Source organism: Strongyloides ratti, scaffold srae_scaffold0000001, assembly GCF_001040885.1.
Source record: "Strongyloides ratti genome assembly S_ratti_ED321, scaffold srae_scaffold0000001".
Classification (NCBI taxonomy): Eukaryota; Metazoa; Nematoda; class Chromadorea; order Rhabditida; family Strongyloididae; genus Strongyloides; species Strongyloides ratti.
In genome coordinates, this window is record NW_020171519.1 from 566,278 (window position 1) to 585,916 (window position 19,639).

Consider the following 19,639-nt stretch of genomic DNA (forward strand, 5'->3'; position numbering starts at 1 on the left):
TAATATTTTCTATTAAATTCTTTATTATTTAGTTTTAAAACAAAAAAAATTCATTAATTTTACAGTATTAATTATATAAAACATTATTCCAAAATATTGTTAGTATCTTTAAAAGATAATAATTTTTTAATGTAATTTTTTTTATATTTTCAAATAAAATGGATGTTAACAGTTATGATGTATATCGTCGTGAAACTCCTAAAGAATCTATTTTAGAAAGTAAAGTAATTTACATTAATGGGTAAGTATATATAAACTTTATATTTTTAAATATTTTAGAAAGTCAAATTTAATGTATTTAATTGATAAATGTATTAAAGCACTTGAAAGAACATCAGATTCAGTTATATTTTTTGCTTTGGGTGCTCAAATAAATAAGGGTTGTCTTGTATTAGGAGAATTACAACAAAGATATGGATTTACATTAGATTTTGATATTTTTACAAAAACAGAAATAATGGTAGATGATCTTGTACCATATTTAGATGATGAAGATATTAAAACTAGGGAAAGATTTAAATCTTCAATGATTTTTCGTGTATATAGAAAAGAAAATTTTCTTACTAAATAAAAATTTTTTAATTACAAATTTTTATTTTTATTGGTATTTTACCATTTTTTTTTATTTATATGTGTATATTAAAGAAATATTTATTTTTTAGATATTAAAAGAATAATGAATAAAATAAAATTTTTTCGATATTTTTCAAATTCTTTTTCAGCTCCTAGAATAGCTATTGTTGGTGCTGGTCCATCTGGATTATACACAAGTACAGGAATAATAAGAAAATTTAAAAATGCTTATATAGATATATTTGATAAATCACCAGTTCCATATGGTCTTGTAAGATATGGTGTTGCACCAGACCATCAAGATGTTAAAAATTGTATACATCAATTTGAAAAATTATTTATAAATAATTCTAATAATGTTTCATTATTTTGTAATGTAAATATAGGTCACGATGTAACATATAAAGAACTTTGTCAAAATTATGATGCAATAATTTTAGCTTATGGTGCTTCTAAAAATAGACATTTATCTATACCAGGAATAGATGCTATAAATTGCTTTGCCGGAGGTGATTTTGTTTCTTGGTATAATGGGGCACCAAATTTCAATGCTCCTTTATTAGACAAGAAATATGCTGTTATTATTGGTAATGGCAATGTTTCTTTAGATTGTGCTAGAATTTTATTAAAAAATGTAAAGAATCTAACAAAATATGATATTACAAATAAAGAATTACATTTATTAGAGGAATCACGTGTATCCGATATTAAATTATATGGTAGAAGGGGACCAGAGAACACATCAGTAACAATAAAAGAATTTCGAGAATTTTTACGGTTACCTTGTGCATCAATTAAAATTGATATGTCATTGGAATATTTTAATAATCTTAATATTGATAAATATCCTCGTCCTTTAAAAAGAATTTTAGAATTAATGATAAATCATATTTTAGAACAAGAGAAAAATGTGGATGGAGAAAAAAATGGAGTAATAGGATTTTATAAATCTCCAGTTAAAGTTCATAAAAATTCATCAAATCGTATTGAAGCATTAGATATAAAAAATAATTTAACAAATGAAATAAAAACTATACCATGTGATTTATTAATTTATGCTATTGGTTTTGAAACGTATATATTAAATGGATTACCACAAATTTCAAATAAATTAGCAATGAAAGATTTTTACAGAGTAGATAATTCAAATATTGATACTGATTGTTTAACTTATGCTACGGGTTGGTGTATTCATGGAGCAAAAGGTGTTATTGCTAGTACACAAGCTGATGCATTTGGAGTTGCAGGAGAATTATATAATGACTTATGTAATAATAAATTTGGAGAGAAAAAGGGTATTAAAACTTTACTCAATAATCGTAAAATTAGATATATTAATTGGGATGATTGGAAGAAAATCGATGAAAAAGAAATTGAACTTGGTAAAGTATATGGAAAAGAAAGGGAAAAATTGCAAAATGTTTTAGAAGTTTTAGGAAAATAAAAATAATATATAAAAAATCTTTATTAATCAATATAGATACAAACTTTTTTATTGTAAAAAGAATATATATAAAAATACTACAAAGAGTACATAATAAAAATATTTTATATGTTGACTCAATTAATAGATTTTTATTTATAAAAAATTTAGAATTATTTTTTTTTATATTCTTATATTAAAATTAGTAATCATAATTATACAAATTAATTATAAATTTTTTTTGTATAAATATTATAAAACTCCTCTTCTAAAAACTCTTGAAACTTTTGACTCTAATGGTGATAAAATTTTTGATTCACCTGAAGTCATCATCGGAAGTGGATGACATATTCCATTGTTTGGATTTCCAATCATTGGAGGAGAATTATTTTTATCTTTAAGTACAGTAAAAGTGGGGTGAATTATAAGAAATGAACATAACAGATTTTCATCAACACTCATAACAGCCGCTGCATTATCAAATTGTCCACAATAATTTGGTGCAGAAAATATTGTGACAAGACCTCTTTTTCCAAAAAATTCATACCCGTCTTCAACAACCTAAAATAAAAAAGTTTTATGATTATAATTATTATTATTATTACCTGATGACCACGAACAACAATATCTAAATCATTTCTCCTTAAAAAATCATCTAATACATCAGTTCCAAAAGTATATGATACACCCCTATCATTTCTACCCCATCCAAGAATTTTACTATCAGGATCAGACCAAAGAATGTCACACAAAATACCCGTATCTTGAATATCAATTGGACGAGCCATGCGTCTTATTTGATCCATGTTTCTTAAATGTGGTGATAAACCACCATGACAACAAAATATTTTAGATTCAATTATTGCAGCAATTGGCATACAATTAAATACATCTTGAAAAGTTTTCCAAAGTCTAACTGAATATCGCCTTTTACATTCATCGTAAAATCCATAAATTCTATTTAAGCTTGCTACTTCATGATTACCTCTCAATAAAAAAAAATTTCCTGGATATTTTATTTTATAGCAAAATAAAAGAACAATTGTTTCAAGAGATTTTGGTCCACGATCAACATAATCACCTAAAAATAAATAATTTGATGTTGGTGGATATCCTGCCATATTAAATAAACGTAAAAGATCTGAAAATTGTCCATGAATATCTCCAGCAATTTTTAATGGAGCTGATAACTCAAGTAACATAGGTTGTTCTAAAAATATTTGTCTAGCATGTTGGCAAACTATTTTTATATCATTTTCTGAAATTTCAACAGTTCTATGCCATGGTTTTGTACTAGAAGTTGCCTCACGCTATGATACATTATATATATATATATATATTTTTTTTTAACTTACACCAACTAATTTAGCAATTATGCTATCAATATCAAATTGATCAAAATGATATGATTTTCTTCTAGTAATCATGTTTGAGATAAATTATAAAATTAAGTGAAACCTGATTTTACAATACTATCAAAAGGATATCACTTTTCAAAACTCGACAAAATTTTAAACTGAATTTGAAGTAGTAAAGTTGAAGAATATAATAGACTGTTGAACTATTATAACTTAATGTTGATTTAGTTACCACCTGGAAGTGTCAATATGTTATAAGTGTAGTGTTTCAAGTAGTATTATAAAAATCTGGAATTTTTTTTAGGAATAGTAATATTGTTTATATTTGATAAAAAAAAAAATGCTACGATTTTAAAGCTATCTAAAAAAAATAATTTTAAAAAAAAGAAACTTTAAATTTTTATAAAAAAAAAAATTATGTATATAATAAACAATTTTTAAAACAATATAAAATTCATGAATTTATCTCATTATAAAGATATATTATACTAGTTAAATTTTATTATCAAACAAATGTTTATTTAATTTTTGAAAAAGTATAGTATGTATCTAAATAATAATAACTTTTATGAATTTACAACGATATTGTACTTTTATATATGAAAAAATTAATTCACATAATTATAATTTATAGAAAAATAAAATACATTTTCAAACAAAGAATATTGAAAATGAAATGTATAATGATTATATAATTAACCTTGTTTTCGGAAAATTATTTTATTTTATTATTATTTTTTTTTTTTTGAAGATATCTTATTTTCCATCATTTTGTTGACAAGAAATTCATAACAAATTTCATGAAGCTTCACTTAATAATAATATATCAGATGATTAAAGATGTGAATAAATATGAATTGTAAAAAGAATGAAAGCAAATAATGTTAAATACGAATCGCTGCTTGTTTGAATATTATAAAAAATTTAACTTTACATACTTTATGGAAATGTTAAACTTTTTAATACAAATATTGAATAAAAAATGTTACTTGACACAATATAAATAAGTATAGAAAAGTTTAAATCATTATTAAAGAAGGCTAATAATAACATGTCAAACACGTAGTAAGTCTTGTCGCAGAAGTAATTTTTTTTTACTTATTATTAAACAATATATTTTTATTACTGATTTTTAAAGAAATAAATAACGGCAAAACAACTGTTACGTTAATAAAGATGAGATATATAACATGAAGTAATGATATCAGAAATTCGGATATTTTTATTAAAATATATAAGTAATTTTTTATATAATATATATATATTACATTATTAAAAATAAATATACGTAGAAATAATAACAGAATATGTACATACTATCAATAAAAAAAAATTTAGTGTACTTTAATAGTCTATAATAATCACCTAGAAACAAATTTATAAAGAGAATGATAAATATATGAAAAATTTATTGATAATAAACAATAAAAAAAGACCACACTTTAACCATACTTATTATCCTATTTAAAAAATTTCATAAATAAAATAAATTCTTTTATCAAATAATGACTCAAATAATAAATTTCTTAGTTGTGATTATATCATGAATTGAATAGATAGTTAAAACTTTTAAAGAAATTTTATTTCTTTATAGTATATCGGAAATGGTATATTATTATAAAAATGACGTCAAAATGGTTTAGCACAATTACAAGTAAATTGTTTAATATAAGCTTTTTTTTTTAAACTAAATGATTATTCAATTAAAATGATTCATAAAAAATTGATGATTAAAAATTTTATATTAAATTTATTTTTATATTATTTAACTCAGTATAATTTAGTTAAATATATATATAATAAATAATAAAAATATATTTGGATATATTTTTTTCACACTACATAAAAAAATATTTTATTTTGTTTTTTCCTTTCAGAAATCGTTTATAAGCATATAAATAATTTTCTTATCAAAAATATATTCACTAGAATCAAATATGTATAATTATTTTTATAATAAAAAAAATGAGTGGGTAGATAAAAAATCAAATGTAAAGGTATTGTTAATGTAAAAATTACAAGATATGTAAATATTTAACACATGGGTAGAACAATTAATTTTTGTTTCTTAATAAATTGATGTTAATATTAATAAAAATTGATAATAAAACTATGTGTTTTTATATTTTAAAAAATGTTTCAAAAAAAAAAACCAAATGTTTTTAATTCAAAATAAAACAAGTTAATTGTGAGGTAAAATAAATTTCATTGGATAATAAAATGACAGATTTATGGTCATAGATTTAATGAAGTAAAATAATTTTTTTAATTTTATAATAATAAATAACGTTAGTTGTTGTGTTACATTTAATTTCGTCATAACATATAAACTTGTCTGAGTATAAAAGTTGTTTAGATTGCTAATGCTAACTATTTAGATGTTTTGAAATGAGTAGTTAAAAATTATATTCATAATATTTACATACCATCATTTCAATATTTCTATCGGGATAAGTTTTCAACAAAAAAAAAAAAACTATTTTCAACGGAAATGTTATTCATTCTTTTATACTTAAAAATTAAAATTTTTAAGAAGATAAGAAAAGAGTATAACATTAATACAATATCAGTAGTTGAATATTTATTTACGCCTAAAACATTCAATTTTTAATTGTAAAACACTACGAATATCTATAAATATTTTAAAAACAATTTAAATTACTTAAAAAATTTATTTTTATTCTATAAAACTGATATTGCTTTTTGTTGTTAATGATGCTTATATTAAAAATCTTTAAAATTAATTAAGAAAATTTGCACTCATTTAAGTACAAAAATTACTTAAAAAATAAAAAGTTTTAAGTTTAATTAATGTTTATAAAAAAAATAATTAAATTCATAAAAATTTTTAATATTTGTAATTGAGAAAATAATTAAAATTAATTTCTTTTTATATTTTTAATTAATTGTAAGATTTATATTATATAATTAGTTTTATTAAAATTAAACAATTTTTTATAGTAAAGATGACTTATAATAAATATTATAAAAAAAGTTGTAAAACTAAATTTTTATATTAAAATTATTTATAACATTAAGTAAATGAATAAATAATAATTTTAAATAATTATTTAATCTCATTATTATAATAATTAATTAATAAAAAGTTATAAAAATGAATAAATAAATAAAATTTTTAATTTTTTAATAATATTATATAAACTTTAAACATTTAGATCTAAATATTATAAATATAGAAAAATTAAATACATTGTAAATATAATACTTTATAATATAAAAAAATATTGAGTGTTTGGATAGTAAAAATACTTTTTAATGGCATATTAAAAACACAATTAAAACCATAAATCTTTAAATACAATTAAAAATCCCATACTTGTTTATTTGTTAAAAAAATAGCTCTATTTAAATGGCATTCTTAAATAAAAATAATATTTTTTTTAAAAAAAAAATGGTAATCTTTGAAAAATATTTGTATTTTATACATCACTAAAAAGAAGCTTTCTAAAGAGAATGTTTAAGAAAAATATATTTAATAAACTTTTATGTTTTACATAACATCACGTACATAAATATACATATATAAGTATAAAATAATAATTTAAATTTTCTAAAGCAAATATAATATTTTTTTATAATAAAAAATATAAAAATAAAATTGATATTATTATTTTTTTATTTTTATAAAAAAAAAGCCTATTGAAATTAATGTAATTATTGATAGATCAATAATAAAATTCAAAAATATTTTTCTAAATAAGATGATCAATATTAAAATACATAAAAGATTATAATATTAGCCATAAACTGGATAAATACCAATTATTTTTATTACTATGGTATTTAAATAATTAAAAAGTGTAGTTTTTAAATTATATTCTCTATATCATTGAATATTATATAATATACTTTAATGAATAATATATACAAATTTTATACCTCACAAATATATTTAAATCAAATAAATATGGATAAATATCACCGTTTTTCATGATATATTATTTAAAGAAAAATTATTAGTTGTATAAATCCAGTTATATATTAAACGGCAATTGAAAATTCTTATGTCTATTTAAAGTAAAACATATAAATGAATAAATAGACATATTTTTTGTAAAATAATATAAAAATTTTTAATTATATATATTGTAAATACTTTAATTATTTGTAAAAATATTTTAAAAAAATAGCATTAAAAGTGAAAAACATAAAAAAAAATAATATAAAAAAAGTTGTAATAATTTTTAATAAATTACACAATATTAAAAAAAAATTTTTTACTATAAATTTAAAAAAAAATATATTTACACTTACATTTAAGATATTTATAAAAGTCTATATGAATATAATTTATTTTAAAATGGCAAAAGAAATATTATAAGCGTTAATACTATAATTAAGAGATCATCATACAAAATATTTAATGTAACTAGTTAAAGAAAAAAGTTTAATATTTATTTTAAGATAAGTTATATAAATGTAATGATACAAAATACAATTACTTCATTTTTTATTATTGTTTCTTTTTAAATTATTATTCAAACTATTAATAATCATCAAATTGTTTTATAAAATATATTGTAATAAAAATATCAACAATAATAATAATAATAATTAATCATTTTATTGTAAAACCGTTTTATTTAAGAAATATTTTTAAAATTTTTCAATATGTATTTACTAAAAAAAGATAAATATTTTAATAGTTCATGAATATTTATTACTTTACATTTGAAAATATAAACTAAAAATTTTTTAAATATAAGTGATCTAGTATATTTTGCTACTTCATAAGTACCAGAAATATATTTCAAATTTTAAAAATACAAAAATGAAGATACAAAATGGTTTTTAAAATAATTATTGTAAAAATATTAATTGCATGACGTAAGTACCAGTTTTTTTGTTAAATAATATATAATAATGAAAAATTATAATTCTTTATTTTTTAACATTTACAAAAATAATCTATTTCACAAATATTAGAAAAAAAAAACAAACATTTAATAAGATTTTTACGTTTTTAGCATTAAAATAGGGAACAAAAATTTATATAGATTATTTTTTGGTATACATAATATCATTTTTTTTAATAATAACAATTATTAAAAGTTTTATAATAAATTTCTTAACAAAAATGGGAAATTATAATGGTAAATTATTTAGATGAAAAATGATAGAAAAAATATAACGTGTTTTAAGTTTTTACTTTATTCATTGAATAGTTAAAAAGTAAGCATTATATAAAATTTTCTTGATCAAACTAGAAGAAAAGATTGCTTTATAAATAAATTAAATATTTAAAGTGTTATCATAAGTTAATAGGAAGTACAGAAAGATAAATAGTTAAGTTTATAGTAAGTTATATAAATTAATAAATGATACTTTTCACTATATTATTTAATTATTTAAATAAAAAAAATGTATTATTTTCTTTTAAAATTAAATTATAAAATTAAAAAAATTAAGTAATATAAAATTCATTATTTAAATTTAAAGCTAGCAAATTTAAAAAAAAAAATTAAAAAAAAATTGTTAACATTAAACATTTAAATATCTAAAATAATTATTAAATATTGAAATATATATTTTTTTAAATCAAGTAATTCTTTATTCTATATAAAGTAATTTTGACAAAATCTTAACTTGACATTAAAAAAATTTTTAGAAAATATAAATATAGGAAACAAAGTTAAAATTTGACAATACTGTTGATAAACATTTATATACTAAATATAATTGTTGAGATACTGATTATCCTTTGAGTTAACATTTTATTACTAGTTCTGTAAAAATTTTAAACAAAAACTACAGGCAATTGATGAAATATTTGTTAAAATGATAAAAATGAAACTTTTATTAAACAATATTAAATTAAATGACGATAAAATATTATAAAATTTTTTTCAGCTTATATATTATTTGTAAATCAACAAATATAATCTTTAATTTAATTGACATATCAAAATATTATTTTAATTAAAAAACTACTATATTTTTTGGATTTATAATATATAACATCAATAAAATATTCAACATATTACAATTATATTTAAAAAATATTTATATATAAATATATATAATTTAATCGTTTACACAGTTGTATTTATTAAACTAAATTTTTTTTCATGATTAAAATTAAATGTTAAAAGTTAAATAAACTTCTTATTTATCATATATAAAAAATAAATATAGTCATTTCATTTAAATTTTGAAGTATCATCTAACCAACTTTTATAAATGTATCTATATCATATAATTTCTTGGAGATCATAGCAGAAGTGATCTACTTGTAATTTTAAAAATGAATATATCTTTAAAATTAAAGAATGTATGATTGATAATAAAATTATTATTTTACTTATATTTAAGTATAAAGCATTTCGTGTATTTAATTTTTGATTTATCACAATGTAAAATTTTTTTAAAAAAAGTGAACTTTTTCAGGTGAAAATTTTTATATAACAAATATGATATTTTTGAAATTTAGTAACTTAAAATAACAAAATTTATAATTATATACTGTTTTTAAAATTAATAAATTTTAACTAATAATGTTAATAATATACTTATAAAAAAATTATTACTACAATTAAAAATAAATTGTACAAAAGTATGAATATATGTTAATATAATATAAAATATTAAGAAATATTTATATTAAACGTTTGTCATATTATTTGAATAATAATAATAGAAAAAAATTATATATTTGTGTGATTTATGATTAGAGATATATACATAAAAAAAAGAAGAACAACAAACTAATAAATAGACGTTAATATATAATGTTAATATTAATATATTAAAATAATTATTTTGATTAACTACTTCAATTTAATTTTATTTAAGTTTTATATTTAGAATATTAAAAATAATATGTCTAAAAAAGCTTAAAAATATATTTACATTATTCATAAGATAGCTTGTTTCAAAAAAAAAAAAAAAAAAAAACTAGTAATTGAAACAATCTTTTTATTGTTCCAATAAATATACATAAAAAAAAATTATTTATACAAATTAATACAATGTACAAAATTTTTAAATAAATCCAAAATAATTATTTACTTGAAAAATAATTTTAAAACATACTTGAGTGACAATTATAATAATGTATTTATTTCCTAATTTTTTGCAAGTGTAATATTATACTTTGGTACATCATATAATATAAATAAAGTTAACATTTTTTTTTTTAAAATTTACCCTACAAGTTATAAAATAAGTTAAAGTTTATTGAGCTTGAAGAAGTGGTTAGTTAAATATAAAGATTGCTTTAAATAAAATATTATATACAAAGAAACTAGAAAAGATTTTCAATATAAATTTTGTTATATAAGTAAATAATAGTTATAAATGAAAAGGAAATCTAATTTGGAAAAAAAAAATCGTGGAGGTGTTTATAGACAATATTTACAAGAGAAATTATTTAAAGAAGACGTGCAAAAATATTTAAACTGATAAAAGTATGCGGAATACTAATATTTAATATAAAACTTCTTTATAAATAATATTAACTATTACAATATTATTGAGTATTTATATTGTTTTTTAATTATATTTCAATATAAAAGAATAAAAAAAATATTAATTCTTCAGAATTACAAATAGTATTATTTGAATCTTTTTTAACCGTATTATGAATATCAATTAGGCTCACTGATGGATCACAAAATATTATTTTAATGATAACAATAATTAACATTATGTCATAGATAATGTAATTCTTTCAATTATAATATAATGTTATTTGAAAAAAAGCTAATAATAATTGAATAATTAAAAATGTTTTTAAATAATAATATATTGTTATAAAAAAAAAACATTGTGTTAGTCATATATTAAGAATAATACTCCATTGTTATAAAATTTTAACAATATCAAAATAACTAAATATTGTAAGACACTTCGTATAGATAAAAAAAACGTGAAAATAAATATTTATGTTAAAAATAATTTAATTTTTATTCCTTATGAAATATTTCCTTTTTGAAAAAAAATAACTTTAGGAAGTAAAAAAAAACAACTGTCATCCAATAACAACACAATTTTGTTTAAATTTGATTAATAACCAAAATGAAATATTAGTCTAATATATTTGACGACATTTATAGTGAAACTTTTCATGTCTAAAACCATAAATATTAAAAAAGTTATAATGTAATTCAAAAATAAGAAATAAAATGCCTGGAGAGTCATTATAAATATCAATCAAAAATATTTGAGCCTAAAAGTTTTTAATTTTGATATATTGTTATAAAATAAAAAAAAATAAATATTAATAATAATCTAGTCTAAATAAGTTATTTTATCATTTTACAAAAAAAAACTATCAATTGTAATATAAATATAATTTATTGTATGTTGATAGGTAATGATAAAGTTATTTAAATTTAATTAAAAATTAAGCTTAATTTTCTAAAATGCATGAATTTTTTTTATAAAACTAATATTTGTAAAAAAATTAAAAATTTTAACATATTTATTGGTAATGCCTGTTTTTAGAATAAGTATGTAAAGAACCTGCTTTAAAAATACTTACATAAAGGTTAACTATATAATTTTTGACAAATCAACATAAGATAAAAAAATTTTTTAAATTTCTTTAGTAATCTTAATTTTGTTTATTACATGTGTTGGTTTTCAACTACAACACATGACTTCTAAGAAGTATTTATAATATAAAATTATATTAATACTTAAATTAAAAAATTATAAATATCATATTATAATACGATGTAACTAATTAATCAAATAAATTTAATGATTAAATTGAACATTTAATTATTAAATTTAAAAAAAAAAAATAATAAATTAGTTAGTTTTAATATAATAATGTTTTATAGACCATAAGAAACTTATCAGTAATTTTTAAAGAAATAGAAATAAATATTAAATTAAAAATAAATATAAAAATTTTAAAATGTTTTCAGTCTATATTTATTAAAAATATAATATATATCAATTAGTTTAATGAATTAATTTAAAAAAAAAGTTAAATAATATGGTTTAAAGAAGATAAATGAGTTATTTTCTGAAATAAATATGAATGAAAAATATTGTTTATATAAGTTAAAAAAAATTTTTCCGATAATATATTATATTGGATACAAAAGATAAACTAAGATTAAAAGTAATATTGACAATCGTGATTTTATTTTCTATCCACTTACTTATAACCAAAATTTATTTTTTAATACAAGTACTAGACAAATTTATCTGATACTAAAAATATAAACAAAAAAAAAAAGAAACATTTATGATAATTTTTTTTCACTAAAAAAAAACAAATTTTAATAATTAATACTATTTAGGATATTTAAAAAAATGTTTTTGATTTAAAAAAAAATTACACTTATAAATTACATAACTAATCAACATATTCATTCATGCATGTTTTACTTTTAAGCAAATTATAGTCACTTTTTTTATTAATATAATGATAAAGCAATTATATATATATACAATATTTTACTTTTAAATAACGTTTTTAAGGTTTTTATGCAATTATAAATAAAATACATTCCCATAATTTATATAGTGTTACATTACAAAATAAATTTAGGAAAAATTTTTTATATATTTCTCATACAATTTTATAAAATACTTAACCATAATAAAAATATTAACATGAAATATGCTTTTATAATATTATGATATTTATTTTCTATATAAATTTTAATTACATACAAACTATACAACCAAAAAATTATTAATTTATTAATAAAAATTAATATTAATATAAAATAAAGTAAAACATTTTAAAAAATCTTTAATGTTAAATTAAAATTAATTAATAATTTTTTTTATATATTCATTAAAAAGAAAAATTTTATTTTTAAACTCATAAACTTCAAAGCAATTATTTTTTTAATAAATCTTTTTAAAATGTTGTTTAAAAAAAAACAATGTTTAATTGAATTTTAAATAAAAATCTTAATATAATCTTTTTCAAAGGAAGTTATTGACTTTTATTTTCTAAATAGTGTTAAATTATCGAGACTCCTTGCAAAACTAAAAAATTTTAAAGAAAAATTTTTTGAAAAAAAAATTATTTTTTATATCATTCTATCAAATTATCATTTATATATATATTTCTTTATTTTATAATAGTACAATAATTTTTCTAAAAGCGTTTTTAGATAATTGACAAAAAAAATTCCAAAGATTCTCTTTTTTTGTAATTTATCAAAATTAAAATATTTTTTTTTACTTTTTAAAACCTTACTTTTTTTTAAAAAAAATTTGAAAAAAATAATAATTTTTGTAAAAAATATAACCCAAAAATTGCATAAATAATTAATATCACAAATAGTATTTGATATACTAGACAACTTTTTTTCTTAAGAAAAATAAATATACCATTTTTGTATATAAATATATTTATATAAATTGTTTAAAATTAAACAAATTAAAAATAAACAAAAATTTATTTAAAAAAGTTGACATTTAAACTTTGAAAATAAAAAAAAATGGCCCCATAAAAACTAAATAGTACCTTCTTCTTTTTTATTATTAATATTATTGGTAGTAATGTTAGCTGTCAAATCTATGTTATTTGTACAATTTAAACCTTCAAAAAATGATAATGAGGAAGTGACATAATCCATAGCTGATTGAAGACCAATTAGAAGAACTGGTACCCCTAATCCATGTGTTAACATGGAATAATTTGTAAATTTACTTTGAATATCTGGAGGTAAAATAGGTGTTGTTTCATGATCTAAAATTGGACTACGATCAGATAACATATACTCTGACATCTCCTGAAACACTTCTATTGCATTTTTCATTTTTTTAATTCTTTCTTCTCTAAGTTTATTATCGGGGTCAGGAAGAAGAGAAAATCTTTTATAAGCATCTTCTGCAATTGTTTTAGATGGAAAATGTATCTTAGTTGTTCTTCCTAAATCTTTTGCCAATTTTAAAGCCTCTGTTTCACATAATGCAGACATTAAGGTAAGATTACTATGTCTACGACGACCTCTAGCAATAGAAAGACCAATTTTGGCAAGGTCAGATACTAATTCATCTGACTTTTGAGGAAGTTTTGCTCTACGAAGAAGAGCACCTAAAAGTGAAAAATTAAAACATTCTGGTCCAAGAAGACGACGTTTAATTTCACCAACAGATACTTCATATTTTTTACAATTAGCAAGAAGGCTTAATCTTCCAGGAACTTTAGCAAATATAACATCTTCAGAAACATTTACATCTGGATATCTTAGTACACCATTATCATCTGTTATACTAACTCCCGGTGTTGATGTATATGATGTTTGTAATGTTGTATTACTACTTGTCGATACTTGTTTTACCTGTTCATTACTACTAAATAATTTAGCTAAAAATTCTTGTGGATTAATATCATTTGTATTTTGTAATATATTTGTTAAAGCTAAATTGTTAACATTTTGAAGTAATTCTTTTTGTGATATATCTGATCCATCATTTGACTCAGTATCAGCACTAGAAATTGTATTTGAATCACCACATTTATCTTGAGAAAAAATATCGCATAATGATGTAATAGAAATTGGTTGTGATTTAGCATTTTCTAAACGTGCTTTCTTATTTGCAAGAAGTTCTTGAATTGCAAGAGATCTTTTTCTTGTAGCTTCCTCACCTTCTTTTGGTAAAAATGTTTTAGGTGAATTCAAATTTTCAATTATTGAACTAAGTTTACTACCATTTTTATTGTCATAAGTATCTTTATTATTCATGCAACTAACCATATTTTCAATATCACTAGTATTATTTGAATCATTTGATGATGTAATACTTTGTGATAATGAAAGTATTTTTTGTAATAAATTTTCTGAACTGTCATTATTAATTGTTGTAGACATTCTATAAAAATTTATTAGTTATATTAGAAAAAAAAAAAGCCTAAAATAAAAATATATATATGTATATACAATAGACATTTAAAAGTAAAAAAAGATATATAATAAAACGATAGCTTCCCACAAACAATATCAAAGTGATCCATCGATAGGAAAATACACACAAATGGGCTAAAACGCAACATACTTTCACTGTATAGTATTGCCCTTATGAGTTGCCATAAAGAGAACTAATATGGCAGCCCTATAATGTGACCTCTAGGTTGCAAATTCAAATAAATGAAGGTTGGCCCCGCTACAATAGGTTTGACCAACCTGCATAAATAGCAATACTGTATTATACACTAATCCAAGCTCCACATGCTTCAAGAGACGTAAAAAGGCTACATACATTCAATGTATAATTGAACTGAGAAAGCCATCACTGTTGGGTGATCAATATTGACACAGTGCTTCGAGCATTCCCTACAGTCTCAATATATAACCTTCGTTTAACATACGCTTCAATGTCATTATCTGCACTATCTTATCGGGTCGAACTTTCTATTTATTCGTTTATCACAGAAAGAAAAAAAAAATTAACTTTAAAGAATAAATTACAAAGTAAAATAAAGAATTATATTTATATAAATATATATATATAATGAAGATACAAACATTATAAAATGTGTTAAAATACATGAATTAAGCCATAAAAAAATACCCACGCTAAAATATAAGTAAAAAATCCTCCAACAATTGAATGTGTCACAAGATGGTGATTCTGAAGGAAAAATTGATGTGTCTTAAAGTCCGCTTTAGCATACCACAATCCACTCTTAAAAAAAATAGATATTAATTATTTTAAAAAAAATCATTTTATACCTGAATAAATAACGTGATAAAATAAAGAGCTACACCTCCAAATGACTGTAGACCCATAATTCCAGCAGCCAAACCTGCCAACAACGCTTGTAATGTTCTGGAATACTCTAGTACTTGAATATTATTTCTAACAGCAGCACCATTTATAAGAACTTTATCTTTTTTAGATTTTTTATCATCAACATTTTTGTTGACCTTAATAGGCATCTTGTATTAATAATAATAAGTTTTTGATACAATTTATATTAGTACTAAAGACTAAGTTAAACGACACACTCTTCCACAAAATTTAAAATACAATCTTATCCTAGTCCTACAACGAACATCATTTTTCTTTTTCTTTGCCATCATTACATGATTCATTATTAGGTAAACATTATTTTAATTGTTTATAAATTAGATATAACAAAATTTCATAAATCTATCAGTTTTTGCATGATAATATTTAACATAAAATAATATGGTAAGAATCAACTATTTAATAATATTGTTACAGTTAATTTTGTCTATCCATTTATTTAGTATTAACATAGTTTAAATTTTCATTACTGATAAAATATATTTATATAATGTAATATTTCTTTTTTTAATTTTAAAAAGATAAATCTACAATTTTTTACAACAAATAGTTAGTTACATACTATTTAATTTATATATCTAATCATTATTTGTCGACTATTGATTTTCTATTTTAATGTTTTTTTTTTACTAAATAATTGTTATTTCATTTGTCTATTCTATTTAACATTATTATTATAATATAATCTTGGTAAATTTTTTTAGAACATAATGTTTTTGAGAAAATCTACTACCTCTATATTAAGAGGACTTCCAAAGGTTAGTTTGTTAGTTAGAATAACTTTAATAACTATATTTATTAGAATTTAAATCAACAAATAAGAAATATGATGCTCCAAGAACATTATGCTATGACTGTTCTCCAAAATAATGATATCCCTGTTCCACCATTTGCTGCAGCAAGATCTGCTGATGAAGCTTTCAATGTAGCAAAAAAACTTGGCGTAAAAGATTATGTTGTCAAGGCACAAATTCTTGCAGGTGGGCGTGGAAAAGGAAAATTTGATTCTGGACTTCAAGGTGGAGTTCATATTGTTTATTCACCAGATGAAGTTAAAGAAAAAGCATTGAAAATGATAGGATATAATCTTATTACCAAGCAAACCGGTTCTCCTGGAAAACCATGCGAAGCTGTAATGATAGCCAAAAGATTATTTACAAGACGTGAGTATTACTTTTCTATCACTCTTGATCGTTTAACTGCTGGACCAGTACTTATTGGATCAAGCAGAGGTGGTGTTAATATTGAAGAAGTTGCTGCTGATGAACCGGAAGCAATTGCTACATTACCTATTGATGTTAGTGTTGGTATTGTTGAAGATAAATTAGAGGATTTTGTTAAAAAAATGGGATTTCCATCTAGTGCTCAAAAAGAAGCCAAAGAATTAATTAAGAAATTATTTAATCTTTACGTTAAAAGTGATTGTACTTTGTTAGAAATCAATCCATTAGCTGAGGATGTTGATGGACAATTGACATGTATGGATTGTAAATTCGTTCTTGATAGTAATGCCGAAGATAGGCAAAAAGAATTATTTGCTATGAAAGATACAAAACAAGAAGATGAACTTGAAGTAAGAGCTGCTCAACATAATTTGAATTACGTTAGATTAGACGGAAATATTGGATGTATGGTTAATGGAGCTGGACTTGCTATGGCTACAATGGATATAATTAAATTACATGGTGGTGAGCCAAATAACTTTTTAGATGTTGGTGGTGGTGCAACTGTTGAGCAAGTAACTGAAGCTTTCAAAATAATTACCGCAGATAAGGATAAAGTTCATGCAATTTTAGTTAACATTTTTGGTGGTATTGTACGATGTGATGTTATTGCACAAGGTATTATAAAAGCTGCTGAATCATTAAATATAAAATTACCAATTGTTGTAAGATTACAAGGATCAAATGTGAGTGATGCTAAAGCATTAATCGCTAATTCAGGTCTTAAAATTTTGGCTTGTGATGACTTAGATGAAGCAGCAAAGATGGCTGTGAAATTATCTGACATAATGAAGATTGCAAAAACTGCATCATTAGATGTATCTTTTGAACTCGGAATTTAATATATTTTTTAAAAAAAATATATGTCATGCTGGAGATAGATTTATAAAATGCAATTTCAAATAAAATTTTATATTTTTGCTACTATCTTATATTTATATATAGTATATAGAAAGAAATGAGATCTTAACATTTTCTTTGATTTTTTAATTTTTTAATAAACTTTTATAATAGAAAAAAAAGCGTGATAATGAAAATCACGATTATTTTTCAAGACAGTATCGTTTTAGAAAAATATTTCAGCAAAAATGGTTAAAATAACATGTGCTGCATAATGATTTTTATTAAAGATTTTTTTTGCTTTTTTTATAAATTTAACAATTAAACTAATAATTTTAAAAAATAATGACTAGATATGACTTATGCATTAATTAATATTTTTTCGAATGTGATATCTATAACTAGAAATAAACGTTCTGTTATTGAAATATAAGATGAAAAAATGTTTTGTTTTTTTTATACCTTTTTTTTTAATATTAAAAAAAGTTTTCTAAAATAAACTTGTTGAGAAAAACCGAAAAAGGTCTTAATGAATTTTGATGGCTTCAATTAAAATAAATTTATGAAAAAATATTGTCATCTAACATACCAAATTTTCTGGCTTCTAATTGTACTGGAAAAAGCTTTAATTTGTCTAATATTACTTAGATAATTTAACAATCAAACTACATAATTTTAAAATGATAATAAGTTTTGAATTATGAATTTATTAATGCTCTTTAAAATAAGATAGGTATCGCTATTTATAAACGTTCCGTTTTTGAGATATAAGCTATAAATGATTAATTTTTCTTCTTTTTTCTAAGTTAAAAAAAATACTTTGAAATTAATTTTTTGAAAAAGCTAGAGAAAATATTCTAACAAATTTTATTAGCTACAATTAAAATAAAATTCAATGAAAAATATTGATATGTAATATATAAACCATTAAAAAAAGGTAAATTCGCTTAAAAAAGTGTTTATTTTAAAAATGCTATTATATTAGTACTATGTTTTTAATTTATTTATTTCCCTTATATAAACGGAAAATTTTGCAAAAAATAATTAAGATAAACTTTTTAATTATTATTAATTACAATAAATGTATTGTAAACTATAATTTAAATGAAAATATTCATTTTTGATGTTAATTTATTATTACATAAAATAACAATGCAATCATATAATTACACTACATTCTAACATACATTTTAAGTACAATCTTCTACATTCTTGAAATATGATATATATATTGTAACTGTATAATGTATTAAATATATTTTTTTAGAAAAAAAAAACTATACATAAAATAAAAAAATTATTACAAAAATATAATTTAAAATTTTTATTATAAAGTATATATATGTATACTAATTTGAATAATTTATAGTTTTTCATAAATGTTCTAACGTTGAAGTTGATTTTTTTATAAAATTTAAACAAATAATAAAAACTGGAGATAAATATAAATTTTTTTTAAATATATCTATAAA

The 19,639-nt window shown here is 19.9% G+C and overlaps 4 protein-coding genes across 4 annotated transcripts; 2 read left to right on the forward strand and 2 right to left on the reverse strand.

Annotated features, from left to right (window-relative positions):
• Nucleotides 1–158: 158 nt before the first annotated feature.
• On the forward strand, nucleotides 159–2,017 carry SRAE_0000019500 (NADPH:adrenodoxin oxidoreductase, mitochondrial; the record flags this gene model as incomplete). The annotated part of the gene is made up of 3 exons (XM_024646053.1): nucleotides 159–241; nucleotides 280–536; nucleotides 723–2,017. 3 exons carry the CDS (start codon nucleotides 159–161, stop codon nucleotides 2,015–2,017), a joined length of 1,635 nt encoding a protein of 544 aa, XP_024500274.1.
• A 231-nt stretch (nucleotides 2,018–2,248) lies between these two features.
• SRAE_0000019600 (Serine/threonine-protein phosphatase PP1-beta catalytic subunit) lies at nucleotides 2,249–3,423 on the reverse strand (the record flags this gene model as incomplete). Its single annotated transcript, XM_024646054.1, has 4 exons — nucleotides 2,249–2,557; nucleotides 2,602–3,077; nucleotides 3,129–3,306; nucleotides 3,352–3,423. 4 exons carry the CDS (start codon nucleotides 3,421–3,423, stop codon nucleotides 2,249–2,251), a joined length of 1,035 nt encoding a protein of 344 aa, XP_024500275.1.
• Nucleotides 3,424–13,802: 10,379 nt separating this feature from the next.
• SRAE_0000019700 (Transcription factor AP-2) lies at nucleotides 13,803–16,232 on the reverse strand (the record flags this gene model as incomplete). The annotated part of the gene is made up of 3 exons (XM_024646055.1): nucleotides 13,803–15,165; nucleotides 15,869–15,978; nucleotides 16,026–16,232. The coding sequence occupies 3 exons, from the start codon at nucleotides 16,230–16,232 to the stop codon at nucleotides 13,803–13,805; spliced, it is 1,680 nt and encodes a 559-aa protein (XP_024500276.1).
• A 582-nt stretch (nucleotides 16,233–16,814) lies between these two features.
• SRAE_0000019800 (Succinate-CoA ligase, ADP-forming, beta subunit) lies at nucleotides 16,815–18,169 on the forward strand (the record flags this gene model as incomplete). The annotated part of the gene is made up of 2 exons (XM_024646056.1): nucleotides 16,815–16,862; nucleotides 16,907–18,169. 2 exons carry the CDS (start codon nucleotides 16,815–16,817, stop codon nucleotides 18,167–18,169), a joined length of 1,311 nt encoding a protein of 436 aa, XP_024500277.1.
• Nucleotides 18,170–19,639: the final 1,470 nt, after the last annotated feature.